Raw genomic sequence first — 21986 nt, 5'->3', positions numbered from 1 at the left:
TTAGGATCGCTGTCCTGTTGGAAGATGAACCTACGCCCCAGTCTGAAGTCCAGAGCTCTCTGGAGCAGGTTTTCATTAAGGATGTCTCTGTACATTGCCGCATTCATCATTCCCTCTATCCTGACTAGTCTCCCAGTTCCGGACGCTGAAAAACATCCCCACAGCAGGATGCTGCCACCACCATGTTTCACTGTAGGGATACTATTAATAATATTGGCTAGGTGATTAGAAGTGTCTGGTTTCCTCCAGCTATGATGCTTGCCATTCAGGCCAAAGAATTCGATCTTTGTTTTATCAGACCAGAGAAGTTTATTTCTCATGGTCTGAGACTCCTTCAGGTGCCTTTTGGCAAATTCTAGGAGGGCCATCATGTGCCTTTTACTGAGGAGCAGTGGTGTATTTAGGTTTTGTGCTGCCCTAGGCCTGACTAAACTCGTGCACCCCCTAATTTAACTACGACCCACCCCTTCCTGTCAAGGCCACACCCCTTCCTGTTTCAGACCTGCCCTGTCACCTGTAAACCACATCCCTTCCTCTTTAGGCTCCACCTTTTCCTCTTAGAGCTCCACCTCTTCCGCTCTGTACATTAAAAGTGGGCACAAAGTGCCTACTTGTATATTTTGTGGCAATCAGTGCAGCCTCATCAGTTTCAAAATATCCCGGCTAATTAGTGTTTATTATTATTATGTAGTGAATAACCACTTGCCGACTGCCTACCGCAAATATACTGCGGCAGGCTGGCTCGGCTGCGCAAACCGACGTATGGGTACGTTGGTTCGCGGAAGCACTCCTGGGGGCAAGTGTGAGCCGCCCTGACGAAGGCCCTTCTCCACTGAGTTTGGCTCTAGGAAGTGTCCTGGTGGTTCTCTTTCAAACGTCTTTCATTTATGGATGATGGAGGCCACTGTGCTCATTGGGACCTTCAATGCTGCAGAATTTTTTCTGTACCCTTCTCTAGATCTGTTCCTTTGATACAATCCTTTCTTGGAGGTCTACAGACAATTCCTTGCACTTTATTGCTTGGTTTGTGCTCTGACATGCACTGTTAGCTGTGGGACCTTATATAGACCGGTGTGTGCCTATCCAAATCACGTCCAATCAACTGAATTTACCACAGGCGGACTCCAATCAAGTTATAGAAACATCTCAACGATGATCAGTGGAAACAGGGTGCACCTGAGCTCAATTTTGAGTGTCATGGCAAAGGCTGGGAATACTTATGTACATGTGATTTTTTTTCCTTTTTAATAAATTTGCAAAGATTTCAAACAAATGTCTTTCATATTTTCATTATGGGGTAATGTTTGTAGAATTTTGAGGAAAATAATGAATTGAATCCATTTTGGAATAAGGCTGTAACACAACAAAATGTGGAAATAATGAAGCTCTGTGAATACTTTCCAGGTGCACTGTATACTTTGCAGCACAATGTGGTGTGCCTTGACCCTTCAACCCTAGTAGCCTTTATACTGTGTGACGTTACAGTTTAGAAACAAATCCCAATCCCTTTTACGTACAGCCAGTCACGTGATCCTGACATCATGAACTCCTCTGGCTCCTTGGTGCTTCATCTACAGCGCACGTTCAATATGACAGAAGACAACTGTCAAGCTGTCAGTCACCTCGCTTTCTGATTGGCTTTCTGATTAGACGCCCTCAGGTGATTCTATTAGCCGTGGTTTGGCGCTGCTTCCTGATTGGAGAGTCGTGCTGTCCCTCCTCCAGAGGGCGGTGCCGCTGATCCGTGCTCCCGGAAGTGTCCTGATGCGGTTTGCTCGGTGTGGGGTTTTAGGTAAGAAGCCTGGCATGTCCTCGTGCGGCGCCTTCATAGCAGCAGCCACTGTGGGGGCCCTGACTGCACTTCTACTCTATTGTCTACAGGATGCAGGTACCTCACAGGAAAGGCTGTGATAACGGGGCAGGCATGTGAGTTAGAACTCCAGGTTGGACTTTTCTAATGTAGTCCAGGATAAGGTATAGGAGGTTCGGGCTGTGTCAGCATTTGAGTGCTTTTTGTGTTCCCATTGGAGGGATTTAGCTTCATATTAATGGTGACCATGGAGAGAAGTGAGGAGACTCCGCTCACACTATAACACTTTTCTGGCACTGGCTTCCTCAGGGACTCCCTGAGCCTAATTCAAACATTTCCACTAGCGTGGGGAACATTACTGATATATGTGGAAAATTCTAATTGTTCCGTCACTTTAAGGACCTGAGGTTGTGGCACCAGCAGATTCCATAAGTTTTCCTAACCCTAAAAACCCTTTTCACTGGCAGCCCCTCTCCTTTATCCAGCCGTAACTCAGCTGTATAAGTGTTTGTAAACCTCTTGCCAACCACCCACCTTGGCTTGGCTGCGCGATTCGTTGTACCCATACATTGCTCCTCTGCAGTGATCATGGGGGCGCACGCGCCAATTCGCAGAAAGGGCAGCTGATCTGCGGGGGCCGGCGGCCGTGATTGCCACTGGGCACTCGCGATCACTCCCCAGGGAGACAGAACAGCGGTCTGCCGTTATAAACAGAGCAGACCGTTGTTCTGTCAGCAATCAACACAGGGCTCCTGTGTTCCTCCTATTTAGGAACACAGGTCCCAGTGTAGATGCCAAAAGCCCACCCCCTCAGTTAGAAAACACCCCCTAGGCATACATTGAACCCTTTGATTGCCCCTGGTGTTAACCCCCTTCACTGCCATGTCAGTATAGTAACAGTGCATATTTTTAGCACTGATTACTGTAGTAATGTCACTGGTCTCTCCAAAACTGTCAAAAATGTCAGTTGGGTGCCCGATCTGTCCGCCGCAATGTCGCAATCATGCTAAAAATCACTGATCGCCGCCATTACTAGTGTAAAAAAACAAAAAAATTAAATAATAATGACCAATCTTTCCCCTAGTTTGTAGACGCGATAACTTTTGTGCAAACCAATCAATTTACACTTATTGGGATTTGTTTTACCAAAAATATGTGGCAGAATACAATACAAATTGACCGAAAATGATAAAACTTTTTGATTTTTAAACTTTTTTTTATTGCGAATGTTGTATAGCAGAAAGAAAAAGTGTGTGTGTGTATATGTATGTGTGTGTATATGTATGTGTATATATATATATATATATATATATATATATATATATACATACACACACATACATATACATACATACATACATTTTTTAATTTTAAATTGTTGGTCTTTTTTTTTTTTTTTTTCTGTTTTATAGCGCAAAAAAAAATAAAAAACACAGAGGAGAAATAAATACCACCGGAAGAAAGCTCTATTTGTGGGGAAAGGACACCAAAAAATCTATTTGGGTACAGCGTTGAACAACCGCGCAGTTGTCCATTAAAGTAACACAGTGCCGAATTGCAAAAAATGGCCTGGTCATTAAGGGGGTAAAACCTTCCGGCCCTTAAGTGGTTAAATAGATGCCTCTAAATCCCTTCTTCCAGTTATCTTCAGGCTGGTCTGGTGACTCCTGGCCGCTCTGCTACTGTGATTTAGGGCTACAGGGGGAGCAGTCGAGATCTCCCTCTGACGTCGACCGGGAGGTCACGTGGTCGCTTGGCGCCTCCCACTGTAGCCCTGGATCGTAGTAGCAGAGCATCCCGGAGTCACCTGACCGGCCGGAAGATAACTGGAAAAAGGTGTGTAGAGTTATTTATTTAAACAAACACTTATACAGTGAGTTATCGCCGGGTAAAGGAGAGGGACTGCCAGGATATTTTGTAAAGGTTCTTTTTACTTTTTACTACAAATAGCGACAGGAAGGGGGGGCGGAGACAGCTCACACAGAAGCTGATAGGCAGAGAGGGAGGGTGTGAGGAGGACAGGAGGGTTGTGGAGGATGGAGGCACATAAGCAAAGCATGGTGATCGGGGCTCAGCAGCCATGATGATCGTGGTCAGGACACAAAGCGGGACACAGGAAATGGAAAGATCAGCCGGGTTTTTTTCTACAGTTTAGAGAGAGGCAGATTAGACCGCACATGCAATGTGCTGTTTATTCTGCTATAAATGTCTTTATTATTATTTATTTGTTTTTTAAAGCAGGACTAAACCCCCTGTACACATCGGGGCAATTTTACATGCCAAATCGCAGCCTATTCCCAGTTACAGCAACGATCCGAATTTGTGCTGCCGCAACGATTTCCAAATGTAGTTACACTACACAGATGTCTTTTAAATCGCCTCAAAACTCGCACGATTTCAAACCTGCCTCCAATGTGAACAAGGGCTGAAGGTATTTTCATAAAGCTTGTCTCGTTTACAATAAAACCTGCCCCCCCCCCTGCCTGCTCGCAGCTTTCTGTGTCATGTAAACGGAGCTGCACAGGCACGGCCTCAGTGTGCCAGGATGACTGACTCCTGTACATACACAAAAGTTATGTTATTCTGCACCGGCCAACAAAGATGTCTGGAGATCAGCATTTGGGGAGAAGATGCCGTTAAGGGACACCTTGCGGAATTGTTGTGACTTTAGTTCCACTTATTTTATATATACACTTAGAATTATTGCCAGTTCTCTGATTAGGAAACTGGTGGTAATTAGAGTAAGGCTTCTTTCACACGGTCCGCCTCCGCAGGCGGATCCGTGTTGCTCAGCGGGGATCGATCCGCGATCCCCGCTGAGCCGGGCGGATGACAGCTCCGTCTCCGCTTGCGGAGAGGGAGGTGTCTCAGCACCCGCTGCCCTCTATGGGGGATCAGAGGAGAGCGGACCGCTTGTCCGCTCTCACCAGATCCACTCCGCTCCGATTACTGAACGGATGGAAAAATAGGGTTTCCATCCGTCCAGATTTCAGCACAGAATCGGATGCGGATGGCAGCGGGTGTCAGCAGAGGTGACCTCCACTGACACCCGCTGCCCCATAGAGCTGCATGGAGGATCCGATCAGATCCACCTAAAAAACTGACAGGCGGATCTGATCGGACCGCCCGTGTGAAAGAGCCCTTACTCTGATCAAGCGTAGAGAGATACCACCTAGCATTGCACTGATACTATTATTGGTGCCGATACTAAGTATTTGCATGAGTACTTGTGCAAATACTCTGATACTAAAATCTATACTTTCAAGTCCGCAGACAGTACTGGGTTCACATTTGCGTGGGGCTGGTTTCCGTGTGATTTGTAAAAAGAGTCCGGTGCGATTTTACTCAGGTGTGAATTTTTAAAATATATGAAACTGGGAATTGCATCTGAACTGGACTGAAAATTGTACAGAGGCCAGCCTGCCCGTCTCCATAGAAAGCTGGCTTGGTTCCTATGTCATGTGAATCGTATGCGGTTCAAAAGGCATCCAATCTGCATATATATGAACCGTGTCTAACTGCCGCCTTAAAACAGAGTTCTCCCCCTGTCCTCCTCCAAAATATATAAAGCCAGCAGATACAAATAGTGTTAGGGTACTTGTCTAGGCATCCAGCGGTGTCCTCACCCGAGCAAATTCTTGAATCCGCTCTCTGGGGATGGTGCAGCCATCTCAGCTAAGGGAAACCGGCTTCCAGTGAAGCCTTGCGGCTTCACAGATGGTTCCCTACTGCACATACACAAATTGTGCTGTGCTCTGTGAATGGGCCAGCTGCAGAGAGAAAGGGGAGCCGAACTTCTGGCTCACTTCACCACAGCAAACTGATCCAGAAGTGGCAGCGGGTTCCTGTCAAAACTGGGTACCCACTCTTCCCAAAAGGTGCCAAATGTGGCAGCAAAGGGGTGGGGGGGGGGGAGCGTCAGACAAGGGGGCTGACCAATGTTGTGATGTGAACAGGGCACATAGAAAACAATTGTTTTCTTTGTCACCTTGAGAAAAACCTCTATCTCTGCATATTGTGTGAGCAAAATGCAGGTCAAATCTGTGATTATTTTTTTTTTTTTTTTTTTTTTTAATGCACATGGTGTGAATGAGGTATTAAAGGAATTGTAAAGGGAGAAGGTATTTTTTTTTATCTTAATACTTCTAAGATAAAAAAAAAAAAAAAAAACTGTGTGCAGCAGCCCCCCTAATACTTATCTGAGCCATTTTTTTTTTTTTTTTGAGCCAATCTTTATTCAGCGATGTTGCAGGAGTTTCGCAGCTGCCTGGGACTACCCTCCTCATTGGTGATTGGCTCCCGCTGCTGTCAATCAGCCAATCAGGAGAGAGGGGGGGTGGCTCCAGGTCGCAGCTCCGTGTCTGTTTGACTGCGACTCGGCTCGGGTGCCCCCATAGCAAGCTGCTTGCTGTGGAGCCACTCAACAGAAGGGAGGGGCCAGGAGTACTGAAGAGGGACCCGAGAAGAAGAGGAGGATCCGGGCTGCTCTGTGCAAAACCACTGCACAGTGCAGGTAAGTATAACATGTTTGTTTTATTTTTTTTTAAAGGCTTTACAATCACTTTAATCTCTACAGTATTTCAGCAATTTATCTGATTTGGTAGAACAGCAGCTTCAATTTTGCTCTAGTTTTTTTTTTTTTTTGCTTCAGCTTTTGTAAATCATATTAGTCTGGACTAATGGTTAATGTATGTTTAAACTCTCATGGAAATTTCACATACGTTTTTTTAACATGTTATTTCAGATGTTCCGTTCTAACTTTTAAAATCTGTAGTGTTTGTTAAAAGAATATACAGCAGCTTAGCTAACTTGAAGGTCCTGCAGTTAGCCCCATTCACACAGGTGTTTTTTCACAATTCCTGCATCTTCTGGTGCTTCTATTTAGAAATAAATAAAAACCAAAAATACACAATTTTGCTCATGTACGTGTGTGTAAAAACGTGCGAAAAAAAAAGTTTCAATCGCTTTACTTAAAAGATCAAGTTCACCTTTTGACAAAAAAAATAATAAATGTACTTTTTTTTTGCAGGTAAAAAAAATGTGCATTTATTATTTTTTGTTTCTGGGGCCTGTAAAGCATTGCACCAGCGATTAGTAGATGGCTGATGACATGCAGGTCTCCTGCAGATCTGTCAGAATATCGGCTTCCTTCTGACAGGAAAAATGATTGAACTACCACAACACTCACAGCACCATGGTAGTTCATTGAAAACTACAAGCCGACAGCCGCAAATGATTACCACACCTTGTAGTTTTCGCTGTGAATGAGTGACATGGCCGGGTCTTTTAAAAATGTTGACAGCTATTTGTGGGAAGAAGATACACCCCCCCCCCCACCCGTACCTCCCGGAAGGGGTGCGGGGCCCGGTGCATTCATTACATGTTACACCCTGAATATGGGTGTAACATATTAACCACATGCCGACCCCTTACTATATATAAACGGCAGCAAGGTGGCTCTCCTGCGCAAACCAACGTAGTGGTACGTCGGTCGCGCGCGGGAGGCTAGGGGGCGAGCGCGCCGCCGGTGATGCACTCCCGCCCCCACTCGGGAGCGGGGAAGCCAATGCGTGTGTCAGGCGGCTCCAATTGCCGCCTGACACCCACGATCGCTCCCCGCTGAGAGAGGACGGTTGGCTGTTGTAAACACAGCCAACCGTCCTTCTCCCTGGGATGATCACAGAGCTCATGTTATCCTTCTATATAGAAATTGCATAGATAATGTTCAAAGGCTGTGAATCCACACAACAACATACTGAATGTGCACTGGATACATGGAAACACAAGTGAATTAATCTAAAAAGGAACATTTGGGTACATTGTATCAACCTGAAAATAAACAGAAAGCTGTTGAACAATAGAATAGAAATAAGAAAAAAAAGTCCAGTCCCTTGTGTGAAAAAAAAAAATTTCACTGCCAGTGAAAAAGTGATTCTGTCAAGTGAATTGATTCAATGAAATGATGGCTGCTTACCAAAAGGCTGCGGATAAGCAGCAATGAATAACCAGACTTTACAGTACAGTTAGACCCCTTCCGCTCACTTATTCCAGACCGACATCCAAATTAGGCCAGCTGATAGACTCCATAGACATTATGGGACATGTGCTGAAACAAAGGGGGGGGGGGCTAATAGTGCAATAACTTATTAATAAAAAAAAAAAAAACATTTTTAAGAAGTATTGCACTTACATCCTTATCGCCAAAAGAAAGCAAATGGTACACGATGATAGCAAGCATGGCCGCCTGCAGTGTGGACTGTACGAAGTGACAGGCGCTTGCTCCTTTCAACGCGTTTCCCCTCAGTACATTTTATGGCATCTACTCTCTTCAGATCTTAGTAGCTCATGCTTGCATTTACACACTAACAAATTAGTCAGAGAAGTGATTTCCCTCCCTGTTTATGTCTTTGCAGTGTTCTCCCTAGAAGGTGTTTTTTATGTTTCCTAGGTGGGATAAGGGAAAAAAAAAAAAAAGCTGCTAGGAGGATTAACAGAAATAGGCTAGATATAGCTGAAATACATTGTGGAAATTATCATATGATTTCACGTTTTGACCATAGATACACTTTAAAGTGGTTTTAACCACTTTACAACCGGAGGATTTTGCTGTCTTCCGTCCAGGCCACTTTTTGCGATTCGGCGCTGTGCAACTTCAACTGACAATTGCGCGGTCGTGCGACGCCGTACCCAAACGAAATTTACGTCCTTTTTTTCCCACAAACAGAGCTTTCTTTTGGTGGTATTTGATCACCTGTGCGATTTTTTACTTTTTGCGCTATAAACAAAAAAAGAGCGTTTATTTTGAAAAAATAACAATATTTTTCACATTTTTTTATATGAAATTCCCCCCAAAAAAGATGTAAAAACCAATTTTTTTAAAAGTTTTTGGCCAATTTGTTTTATGCTACATATGTTTGGTAAAAAAAATCGCAATAAGCGTATTTTGATTGGTTTGCGCAAAAGTTATTGCGTTTACTAACAAAGGGAAAGATTTCTGTCATTTTTGGTGTTTTTTTTTTAACGCGTAATGGCGGCGATCTGCGATTTTTTTTTTTTTTGCGGGACTGCGACATTGCGGCGGACAGACCGGACCCCTGACTGACATTTTTGACACTTTTGGGGGTACCAGTGACATTACTGCAGTAATCAGTGCTATATATATGCACTGTTACTGTAAAAATGACACTGGCAGGGAAGGGGTTAATGTATGCCTGGTGCTTACTGACGTGTAGGGGGGGAGGTGACTATGTGATTCATGGACAGATCGGATGTCCAGCTATGCTGAACAGTCCGATCTGTCACTCCCTGTCACTATGGAGATCCGCCCGCTGTGTTTACACACAGCGGGCGGATCTCCAGACTCGATCCCCGACGATCGGGTAAGAGCAGCGGCGATCGCCGCTGCTCCTCCCCTGGCCCGACTCCCGCTGTGAATGAAAACAGCGGGAGCGAGCCTCCGGCGGCGCGCAAGCGCCGCCCAGAAGGGGAGGAGTCCAGTCACGTTAATACTACGTGGCTGGACGATAACGAACCACTCTGCCGCAGTAGTATTACTGTGAGCGGTTGCAGAGTGGTTAAAGGCAGAAGAGATTTTTTTTTTTTTTTTACCTTATGCATTCTTTGCATTAAGGTAAAAAAAAAAACACCTTCTGGGTGCAGCTCCCCCATAATACTTACCAGAACCCCATCTCGATCCAGAAATAGGCATGAGAGCAGAGGCTCTCCTGCCCGGTTGCGCTCTCCTTTTTGGCTCACACAGCAGTGGGAGCCATAGTCTCCTACTGCTGTGAATCACAACCAGTAAACCAGTAAACCAATTGGGGGGGGGGGGGGTGAGCCTCACTCTGTGTGTGAATGGACAATTTCACAGGGGCATGGCTCAGGAGTGAGCCTGCTCGAGTGCCCCCATAGCAAGTGGCTTGCTATTGGGGGGCACTCAGTAGGGGGGGGGGAGGTGCGGGCGGGGGACCCGAGAACAGTAGGATTGGGGCTGCTCCGTGCAAAATCACTGCACATAGTAGGTAAGTATAACATGCTTGATTTTAACCACTCTACTACCGCTCACGGTAATACTACTGCGGCAGAGTGGCTCGTTCCCGTCCAGTCACGTAGTATTAACGTGACTGGACTCCTCCCCTTCTGGGCGGCGCTTGCGCGCCGCCGGAGGCTCGCTCCCGCTGTTTTCATTCACAGCGGGAGTCGGGCCAGGGGAGGAGCAGCGGCGATCGCCGCTGCTCTTACCCGATCGTCGGGGATCGAGTCTGGAGATCCGCCCGCTGTGTGTAAACACAGCGGGCGGATCTCCATAGTGACAGGGAGTGACAGATCGGACTGTTCAGCATAGCTGGACATCCGATCTGTCCATGAATCACATAGTCACCTCCCCCCCTACACGTCAGTAAGCACCAGGCATACATTAACCCCTTCCCTGCCAGTGTCATTTTTACAGTAACAGTGCATATATATAGCACTGATTACTGCAGTAATGTCACTGGTACCCCCAAAAGTGTCAAAAATGTCAGTCAGGGGTCCGGTCTGTCCGCCGCAATGTCGCAGTCCCGCAAAAAAAAAAAAAAAATCGCAGATCGCCGCCATTACGCGTTAAAAAAAAAACACCAAAAATGACAGAAATCTTTCCCTTTGTTAGTAAACGCAATAACTTTTGCGCAAACCAATCAAAATACGCTTATTGCGATTTTTTTTTTACCAAACATATGTAGCATAAAACAAATTGGCCAAAAACTTTTAAAAAAATTGGTTTTTACATCTTTTTTGGGGGGAATTTCATATAAAAAAATGTGAAAAATATTGTTATTTTTTCAAAATAAACGCTCTTTTTTTGTTTATAGCGCAAAAAGTAAAAATCGCACAGGTGATCAAATACCACCAAAAGAAAGCTCTGTTTGTGGGAGAAAAAGGACGTAAATTTCGTTTGGGTACGGCGTCGCACGACCGCGCAATTGTCAGTTGAAGTCGCACAGCGCCGAATCGCAAAAAGTGGCCTGGACGGAAGACAGCAAAATCCTCCGGTTGTAAAGTGGTTAAAAATGACAACCTTTAGAATCACTTTAAGTAAGAATTGTAAAGGGTTCCAAATATATAAAGATTTAACTAGTTGTGTACACTGTAACCGTAGACACTGCAAAAACAGGGTGTATGTTAGGGCTTGACAAATTTGCTTTAAATTCTAGGAGCCAGCTGCTATTGCCTCCTCAATGCCTGTCAATTGTCTCTGAAAATAAATCTGTGTGTGAATTGCTTTTCACAGGAGTGGCAGTCTTTTTTAAACAGAGACTCAGAGCAGCAGAAGGGGCATTAGTGCAGTTGTCAAGGGAGAGGTGGTGTTTATACTTACCAATTTTCCAGCCTCTAGCGTGCATGCATGTATGTACTCCAATTTGTCACCTGTCCTGCACACCTTCACATACGCACAGAAAGCATGCGCGTGTGTCCATCAGCGGGTGAAGTATAGTTGGTGGCTGATGGAGCAGGCACAGCAGAGATTGGATAGATTATAAGGAGGCAGGGCAAATCATTGGGCTCTTAAGCAAATTGTACTGTTACTCCAAATAGAGACATGTATACTTAAATGGACACACACACAAAAAAAAAAAAAAAATCCATCAGTCTTAAATGTAGTCAGCAGGATGGACAATAAAATCCAGACTGATCTATAATCAGAAATGACACTTGTCTTCATATGTTAGAAGGCAGCATTATCCATACAGTCCAAGGTAGCTATGAAGGGTTAACCAGATATACAAGCAGGCGCAAAAGCCTGCAGATGTTAAGGTGTAAAGAGTTAATCATTTGACCATTTAGACACCCAGCACTTAAATGAAGCAGAGTAGATAAGCACAGTCCTCCCCTAGCATCCAAGGACAGGGTTAATTGCCAGAGTCTCAGTTGCTGATAGCAGTGTAGGAGAAACAAGATAAGAATTGGTATGTTACTCTCACCCCCTCCAGGATATATGTAGCTACTGTATTTCTACCTGTGCTCTCTGCTGAAGCCACAATCCAACTGTCCTTGGTGGCTCCATGTGCACCTGGGATCACAACACAGGAGTGGGCGGGAGGAGGAGAAGCTGACCAGCTAGGAGATTATCAACAGGCACCGTCCCCTGGGGTACATTTGGAAAATAAGTGTGACCAGGTTGGTAGACAAGGGACTACCATATCCTGGAAAATGGGGATTTAATTGTGCGCATATATATATATATATATATATATATATATATATATATATATATATATATATATATATTAACCAAAAAGCCATAAATTGACAAAGAAATCACATTTATTAAAATACAGACAATATAATATACACAGAATTTTTTGTTTTTCAAGGAATAGAACAGTATATCTGTAATCCACATATAAAATCTGCTGGTTGACCGACGCGTTTCGCTGAATTAGCTTCCTCAGGGTCCACGTAATATATATATGACAGAGAGATTTTCTAAAATGAACAATGATGCAAACCAATATACAATGCATATTATATTTGAAATAGACATAAATACTATCAAATATAAATAAAATAATACATCGTAAAAGACTAGGAAAGGAAAAACAAATTAATTAATATAAACAAATGAATAAAATATACATTATATGTGTATGTATGTATGTATGTATGTATGTGTGTGTATATATATATATATATATTTTAAATATATATAATTTAAAATATATTGGGTAAAAAAAAATTTAGGGAGAGGGGATGTGACCAGCTCCCTGTCTCCTCTAACGTCTGTGTGGAGGGGAGGGGGGGGGGGGAACTATCGGCGCATGCTCTGGGCTACATAAGAGAGAGACATTCTCAACACTACCGCCTGCAACCCTGGCAGTGAATAGGCTGACAAGCCCAGGCACCAGAATTCAATTTAGAGTCGCCATGGCGACCTGGCGCCTGGGGTTTGTTCGAGTCCTGGTGTATGTAGTACACCTTGTCCTTCTGGCCCTCTCACACTTCCCGGTACCTCCTGACTGTTGACAGTTGGGAGTTGCTGTATAAATACAGTACCTGTACAAACTGCTGCTTTCATCTGACACAGTGGTTATAATCTCTGTTCAGACTTGGGATAGAGAGATACAAAGCAACATTGTTAGTTTTTTGCATCTTTTTTGATTCATCTTTTCTGATTCGTACATCTGCAGACCAAAGGGATGAGCTTCTGTCTGCATATGATGTCACTTGAATATTTTTTTTTTTCGTTTGTATATAAAGTGATTGTAAAGGTAAAAAAACAAAAACAAACGTACATACTTATCTGCTCTGTGCAATTAAATTGGACAGAGCAGCCCACAAACCTCCTCTTTTCGGGTTCCCTGCCCGCGCTCCATGCCCATACCTTCTGTCCAGTGTCCCGTGGGAAGCCGCTTCTGCGTCCATTGACACAGTCAGACTCGGCCCCGCTCCCTTATCACTGGCTTTGATTGCGAGCACTGGGAGCCAATGGCTCCCGGTGCCCCAGCGAGACCCGGAAGTAAGAGCAGAGATGAGCTGCAAATGTGCATGGTGCACAATGCAGGATCGAACGAGGGCTCTGGTAAGTAAAAGGGTTGGGGGGGGGGAGGGGGGGTGAGGAGGGATGCTGACACCTAAACATTTTTTTACCTTAATGCAAGGAATGTATTAAGGTAAAAAATGTTTAGGCTTTACAACCAACTTTAACCTTGCAATGCTTTGTACCGGAATCATAAGTGTGTCTTTTTAAATGGAACAAATTATAGAATAAAATGTATCGTTTTTTTCCCCCAGTAATACTAAAGGCTAAATCTGATTAAAGTGTGTGCGTATATTGAAAAAACAAATTTTTGTTACATTTTTTTTTTCTATGGATTGTATTAAAAATAAAAAATGCAAGAAAATGCCATAAAACAAAAGCCTTGTTTGTCCTTAAAAACTATATTTCTTTATTCTATTACAAAATGACATGACAAGTTACTGCCAAATCTATAGACTCTTAATGGAAATGTAAAATTGCTCTAGTGTACAGTTGTGGGTGCTGAAGTGGTTAAAATTCTGTGAAATACAGGGAACATTTACAGTACCCCAAATTGTAAGTAGGCAACACATTACCCCTTACAGCTGGCTCCCACTTGCTCAATAAGGGGTTCTTAATGCTGCAAGCATTTCCTGAGCTTTCTGAAAATGCGATCACTGTGGTTAATTATAAACGGTGACATGGAGTTGTTGGTGACTGCATGGGGAGTATGGTCCCAGCACAAAACAGTGGCAGCAGGTTAAAAAAAAAAAACTCTCTAGAATTAGCCCCGGTTCGCACTTGTGCGTGTGCGGGGTTCGCATGTAATGTCGGAGCGCACTGCTCCGACATTACATGCGATCAGCTGTGCGGTGCGAGTTTAGCCATACTAACTGTATGGCTAAATTCGCATCGCTCCCGCAGCAAACACGCACAGGAGGCATTTTTGCAGCCGCATCAGGATCGGATCGCACAGCGGTTCACACTTGTGCGATCCGATCCTGTGCGAACTGCACGATCGCACTGCGATATGCGATCAAACTGGGGGTGTCGTTAAGATTACATTGACACCCCCAGCGTATCGCATATGGCAGTGTGAACTGCCGGGGGTGCGTGTGCGATGCGGGAACAGGCTGCGAATTCGCAGCCTTCCCGCATCGCATATATGTGAACCGAGCCTTAAACCCAGAATATGACCCTAAAATTATTCTTCTACCTCTAACTTGCATAGAGATACCTAGTATGTGGTGTTTATACATAACAGTATCTCACAAAAGTGAGTACAACCCTCAAATTATTGTAAATATTTTATTATATCTTTTCGTGTGGCAACACTGAAGAAATGACACACTTTGCTACAATGTAGTAGAAAGTAGTGAGTGTACAGCTTGTATAACAGTGTAAATTTGCTGTCCCCTCAAAATAACTCAACACACAGCCATTAAAGTCTAAACCGCTGGCAACAAAAGTGGGTACACCCCTAACTGATAATTTTGACGGTGGCGGGTATCAGACCCCTGGCCTTCTCATCCAACTCGTGACCAAGGACCAGGCAATCTCACACCCTGCCGTCACTTGCTTAACAATGCCACTCTCAGCTGCACACCACAATCCAGATGCCCCCAGGCTGAGAGCGATTGTCACCGGGCTAATTAAGCAATTAACCCTTTCTCTGCCACCACCGCTACGTTTGAGCCCAGCGGACGCTCGTAATTTTAGAAATACCAATTATGACTTTAGAATAATCATCTGTAACACGCGCTGTCACCGCAGACAGTAATGTCCAGAGGATTTATTCTAGACAGTAGCGCTCTTCAAGAGGAAGGTTCTTTGGTTAGCTTGCGTTTAAGAGCTTTAGGGACAAGATTAACACTTTTCAAAATAAGGTTTAATAATAATAAAAAAGGTTAAAAATTGGTGCAAATAAAAATATTTACAGAAAAATGGGTTACAAAGAAATAGAGACACAATTCAGCAATTTAGAAAAATAAGATAAAGAATTAGAAATAATAATACTTGCAGTCAATGTCCTTGTATTATCAGAGTTTCAGAAGCTGAGCCGGTTCCCAAAAGTGATAGATGTTTCTTGGTTTGATGGTTTAGGAGAACAGAACAAATCTGCTTCTCTCCTTTTTTCTCTGAGACCGCAGGGGGTGTCACCAGAGGTCCTTGACCAATAAACACAGTGGCCATGGGCGGCCCTAAGATTAGACAATGCCAAGGACCTCCCGTATAGACAGATTTATAACAGAATTCATATCTTCCAATATCTACCAGCTGCCTTCTTGAAACTGATAGATTATTGTGCGGCATTGAATTTTACATCCATAGATACCAGACACAGGTTATCTCCAAGTAATCTCTGACCCGTAAGGCGTCTGATAGCTAGCTTGTCTTCCATAGGAGCGAACGTGATCATGTAGGATCTTAATTCAATCTGTATTTTATTTCTTATCCAAATATATATACCTTTTTGTTAATGTGTCATGTTCCTGTCTGCATTTATGAATTGGGAATAAATTGTTAGATGTATGGGTACATCTCTAATTGAACAGTTGGCTGCGGAATTTACAACTCGGCTACAACATCTGCCAGGATGTGCTGGGATAAGGTTCTTGTATAAGGTTCTTTAAAGTAACAGCTCTTTTGAAGTCCAAGCCCTGCACTCCAGGAATTAACACTGAGGAGGGGGCTGGGGGGAGTGAGTGTCTTTAAAACTGTCATGGCTGCTGGAGTAACACAAAATGGTTGCTTGACAAAATGGTGTCCCAGTGCAGGATACCATTACAATAATGTCCACATTGGGCCCAAAGTGTCACTATTTTGTGTGGCCACCATTATTTTCCTGCACCGCCTTAATCCTCTTAGGCATGGAGCTCACAAGAGCTTCACAGGTTGCCACTGGATTCCTCTTCCACTCCTCCATGATAACATCACAGAGCTGTAGATGTTAGAAACCTTGCGTTCCTCCACCTTCTGTTTGAAGGTGCTCAATAGGGTTAAGGTCTGGAGACATGCTTGGCCAGTCCATCACCTTTACCCTCAGCTTCTTTAGCAAGGCAATGGTCATCTTGGAGGTGTGCTTGGGGTCCTTATCATGTTGGAATACTGCCCTGCAACCAAGTCTCCAAAGGGAGGGGATCATGCTCTGCTTCAGTATGTCACAGTACATATTGGCATTCATGGTTCCCTCAATGAACTGTAGCTCCCCAGTTTCGGCAGCACTCATGCAGGCCCAGACCATGACACTTCCACCACCATGCTTGACTGTAGGCAAGACACACTTGTCTTTGTACTCCTCACCCGGTAGCCACCACACACGCTTGACCCCATCTGAACCAAATAAGTTTATCTTGGTCTCATCAGAACACAGGACGTGGTTCCAGTAATCCATGTCCTTAGTCTGCTTGTCTTCAGCAAACTGCAGGCTTTCTTGTGAATCATCTTTAGAAGAGGCTTCCTTTTGGGACGACAGCCACGCAGACCAATTTGATGCAGTGTGCCGCGTATGGTCTGAGCACTGACAGGCTGCCCCCCCCCCCCCCCAACTCTTCAACCTCTGCAGCAATGCTGGCAGCACTCATACGTCTATTTCCCAAAGACAACCTCTGGATGTGACGCTGAGCACATGCACTCAACTCCTTTGGTCCACCATTGCGAAGCATGTTTAGAGTGGAACCTGTCCTGGTAAACCACTGTGTGGTCTTAGCCCCCATGCTGCAGCTCAGTTTCAGGGTCTTGGCAATCTTCCTATAGCCTAGGCCATCTTTATGTAGAGCAACAATTCTTTTTTTCAGATAGTTCTTTTTGCCATGAGGTGCCATATTAACCTCCAGTGACCATTATGAGAGAGTGAGAGCGATAACACCAAATTTAACACACCTGCTTCCCGTTGACACCTGAGACCTTGTAACACGAACGAGTCACATGACACCAGGGAGGGAAAATGGCTACACTGTTAGGCTTCTTTCACACGGTCTCTGTAAGCGGATCCGTGCTGCTCATCGGGTGATCGATGCACAGATCTCCCACTGGGCAGGCAGGTGACAGCGCCCTATCCGCTCTGTGTGCGGAGAGGGAGGTGTCAGAGCCCCATGCATCTCTATGGGGGAATCGGGAGAGAGCAGTCCGCCTGTCCGCTCTCATCCGATTCCCATGGACAGATGGAAAATAGGGTTTCCATCCGTCTGGATTTCGCGGACAGGATCGGATGCGGATGGCAGCAGGTGTCAGCGGACAGGTCTCCTCCGACATCCGCTGCCCTATAGGGATGCATGGGGGATCCGATCAGATCCGCCTAAAAAACTGACAGGCGGATCTGATTGGATCGCTCGTGTGAAAGGACCCTTATACAAGCTGTACACTCACTACTTTACATTGTAGCAAACTGTCATTTCTTCAGTGTTGTCACATGAAATCTACAATAAAATATTTACAAAAATGTGAGGAGTGTACTCACTATTGTGAGATACTGTATGTGTCCTAAGTGTCTGGTCTTTGTAACTTTCCTTTTTAGTACAGTAACACTTAAGTAAGCCATGTATGGAGTGAATTTCTTTCCTGCAACCACAAGTTTCACAGACAGTGTTGACAGCCTTCCCATACATGGTTCAAATCTCGTCCGGTTCCTGCCCGGCCGGTGTTCTGTCGAATAGTGCATCGCGTCGGATAATGCCTCTGACAATCTGCGCATGCGCAGTACGAAACGTCACTCTAGCTGATCTATTGATCAGCTGGCGTGATGTCAACCCTGTGCATGCGGAGATTGTCGGAGGTCTGCAAAGTACGGAGGGAGAATCTAATTGTCTGATTCTGCCTCACTCTCTCTGCGCATGCGAGAGACTCCAGCAACGGCATCCGCCCTGCAAAGATATGCGCAGTGTTAACGTCATGCCAGCTGATCAATAGCTAAGCTGGAGTGATGTTATGTACTGCGCATGCACAGATCTCATCTGAGGCATTATCCGGTGGGATGCACTATTTGACTGAACACTGTCCTTATTGGGGTCCCCCCCCCCTTATTTCCTAAGTGCTGAAAATTAAAAAGCAAAAAAAAAAAAACTACACACTGGGCCTGAAATACTAATAGATCTAGGAATACTACTATGAATCAGTGCTGTGTCAACAGACAAATCCTGCACTCACAGATGTCGCATTTCTCTTATTGTCTTCCAGGGCAGCATCTGAGAGAGGCTCCTCCCACCTGAAACAGGAAACACAATAGTCCATTATAAAAATGTCAGTCATACCTGCGTGCCTCAGTGAGTGTGTTTTCCCTGGACCCACAGGAGCTGCAGCAGTTTTTTTTTTTTTTTTTCCAGTCTCTGTGCTAACTGCAGGGGACTCCCTGGCCAGCTTCCCATCCAGCCCAGAGGGGTTTAGGTTTGCAGAAAAGGGGCAGCAAGTTGGGCCAGTTGGCCTTGGCCTGAAGTTTCGCCCCTACTGAGGGGCATTCAACCATCCCCCAGCTGCATTGAATGCCAGTGCCATTCCCCCCACAGAATCGCCGCATTTGCACCTGGCACCGGCCGTCAGCCCGGGCCCCATGTGAAGCGAGCAGCCTCCCACCGACAGCCCTGTCATTCTGGTAAACTGGAGTCAACGCTGCCTGGAGGAGCAAGATGGCAGCGGGCGCTTGATTTCTAGCAGCTCCTTGTGCTCTCAGCATTTCCAGTCGGCAGCCCTGTTGGTGTAGGCTGGAGCCCCGGAGCCAGACAATAGAGCGGGGCACTTCTGGTCATGTAATTTCCAGGTGGCACGATTTTCAAAAAAGGAAAGAGAAAAAAAAGGAAGAGGCAGATGAACCCCCTCCTCAATGGAACAGGTGGGAGGAGGATAGCAGTGGCAGTGAAGGTATGTCCACCAACCGCCATGGGGTTAGTTGGGGGTGGGGCTGGAGCAGGAAGCAGTTAAAAAGCCACTAAGTAGAGGCTCTCAGGTGCTTACCATGTCGTACGCTTCCCCATTCTGCCCTGCAGATCCTGCATGTCAGGACAGCTCCAAGGTAAGCCAGAACACTCTGGAGTTTCCTCTGTCTCTACCTCTCTACAAACGGTTCTTTGTGCATGGCAACTGCCTATCTCACTGGGTTCTATGTGCTTACTTGCAAAGACCCCAAAAGAGAAAAGGGCAAAGACCAGCAGCAAGGCATGTGCCTTTTGCGATCGCCAGGTTCCCACAGAATGGAAAAAGCCATTATGCCAGAAATGGATCAACAAAACTGAGTTTCCTTTAAAGATATGCTCAACCCCTTCGAAAATGAAATAAAGCACGATTGGGCCACTATGCTCGGCTATAGAAAAGCTGGAGGTTCCAGCCAGACCAGTACCCTGTCTACCAGCAGGCCATAAAGATATGCTCAACTCCTTCGCAAATGAAATTAAAAAGCACAATTGGGCCACTATGCTCGGCTTTAGAAAAGCTGGAGGTTCCAGCCAGACCAGTACCCCGTCTACCAGCAGGCCATCCCTCCCTTCATGTAGCAGGGAAGAGGTGGACCAAACAGAGCAGGAAGCTGATTCAGATGACTCCGATTCAGAATCTGAAGACCGCCTATGTTCAGATTCAGATGATGAAGATCAAGCATCAGAAGGCACCCTTATTTTCTTAGAAGACACGGATAGTCTGCTGAAAGCCATAGCAGACACGTTGGGCATCAAAGAGCAGAAAATGGGGAAGGTTTTCTAACACTATAAGATGTATAAAGGCTTATGCCCCGTACACACGCGTCGATAGTTGGCTGTGAATTTTCGGCCAACGTCCGATCGGCTGATTTTTCGGCTTGTTAGTATGATGCTTTCGACAACCGACTCCGACTTGTCGGCCGAATAAAATCTGGTGTGCAGGCTATAAAATTTTTGTTGGCCGTCAACACAACGGCCGATTTTCCGTCAGTACAGATTTCGGCAGAACTTCTGAAGTTGATTTTTGTTGGCCGAGAAAATTCGTGTGCAGTCTAGAGCACATTTCAACCAACACAACAACACTGGACAAAAGATGGCCGATAATCGTTGCGTGTGTACGAGGCATTACAACTGAAAAAAAACAAACATTCCCGATACATCAGACTCTGAAAAGCGTAGTCAAGAAGGAATGGGAAGAGCCAGAAAAGAAGCTTTTTATGCCAGCTGTTATTAAGTGCAGATACCCCTTCACAGAGAAGGATCCGAAATCTTGGGTGCAAAGTGCCCTAAAGTGAATGCCTCCCTCACCAGAGTTGCAAATAAGTCTGACTTAGCCTTTGACGACTCCGGGACCCTAAGACCCCGTTCACACTGGGGCCACCTGTCAGGTGACCTGGTCGCCGTAGGTCGCCTGGCATAGAGAAGCTGTGGACCCATTCTAATAGGAGCGACACAAGTCGCTCCGACTTAGAAAAAGGGTCCGGAGCTTCTTTGGGGCGACCTGGAGCGACCTGCATTGACTTCAATGTTATGAAGTCCGTGCCGGCCGCTCCGAGGTCGCGGTGCGAGCCGCGCGCCGTGACCTGTGAGGTTGCCCCGGGAAGTCGGATCGCCCCAGTGTGAACGGGGCCTTAGTGATCCCATTGACAAGAAAATGGAGGGCCCTGTGGCAGACGTTGTGGGAAGGGAACATCGCTTCCAAACATTGTGCGGAATCCCCTTCACAGGCGATTTACTGTTCGAACCAGACTTTTGGACAGACCCGCAGCCAAAAATTAAAGGGTTTCCTTAAACCAAAAAGAAGCAGGGGAAAGCAGTGGATTTAATAAAATGGGACCAAAGAAGTGCTCGACACAACAAAACAAAAAAAAAAGGCAAGGGAAATGTCATCCTTAAGCCTTCCATCCCAAGAAACAAAAAGCAATGACGGCCTCCAGGTGAGGGGCAGATGGGCGACTTTTGCTCATCAGTGGAGGAAGATCACAAAAAACAGATTTGTCTTTCGCGTGATAGCGGAAGGTTACTCGATAGAGCTTTCCACCCGTTCCCCCCCCCCCCCAACTAAGTACCTGGTGACGACACTCCCAAAAAACAGACCACGCAAAGGCCTTTCTATCCGCACTAGAGAACTTACTGAAGTGGAAAGTGATTTGTCACGTCCCACCGAAAGAGGAAGAAGCCATCAGGCAAGCTAAGGCTCATACTGAGCCTCAAACCACTTAACAAAAAGATAAGGTACAAGAGATTCAGGATGGAGTCCATCTACTCAGTCAGGACTATCCTTCAGGTAGGAGTATTCATGGCTACAGTAGATCTGCGAGATGCATTTTTACATGTGCCGATAAAATGGAATCCTCAAAGATACTTAAGATTTGCAGTCCAAGGCCCAGCAACCACTCTACACTTGCAATACCCAGCTCTGCCTTTCTGCATCTCTTCTGAACCCAGGATATTCTCAGAAATAGCAGAAGGCCTAAAAAAACCTGAGACCACAGGGCATAGGCGTGGTATCATACCTAGACAACCTGCTGTTCTAAACCGAATAAGCAGAAAGCCTGGAAGCCAATCTGAGCATGAGCATCTCTTACTTGCAAAGCTTGGCATGGATAGTGAGTGCAGAAAAATCACAATTACCCCCAAGTCAGAGGCTTACATACTTGGGCTACATACTAGATGCCAAAATAACCAAGATTTTTCTAATGGATGTAAAGGTCAGGAAAATCACATTCTGGCCTGGTGGGATAGAAACCCATCATCCCTAGAGACGACTATCCCGGGC

The 21986-nt window shown here is 45.4% G+C and overlaps 1 protein-coding gene across 2 annotated transcripts in view; it reads left to right on the top strand.

Annotated features, from left to right (window-relative positions):
• Positions 1 to 1754: 1754 nt before the first annotated feature.
• The window catches only part of NAXD (NAD(P)HX dehydratase), a 98101-nt gene continuing 77869 nt past the window's right edge, over positions 1755 to 21986 (top strand). The window contains exon 1 of one of the 2 annotated variants that reach the window (XM_082246509.1): positions 1755 to 1792. In XM_082246509.1, coding sequence (XP_082102635.1) covers positions 1765 to 1792 — 28 coding nt within the window. In that variant the 5' untranslated portion in view covers positions 1755 to 1764. The other variant, XM_082246508.1, reaches the window with a different exon arrangement.

This window comes from Pelophylax lessonae (genome assembly GCF_965119305.1).
Source record: "Pelophylax lessonae genome assembly, chromosome: 2".
Classification (NCBI taxonomy): Eukaryota; Metazoa; Chordata; class Amphibia; order Anura; family Ranidae; genus Pelophylax; species Pelophylax lessonae.
The sequence above is the reverse complement of the archived record's forward strand: the minus strand, read 5'-3'. Positions and strand labels throughout refer to the sequence as shown.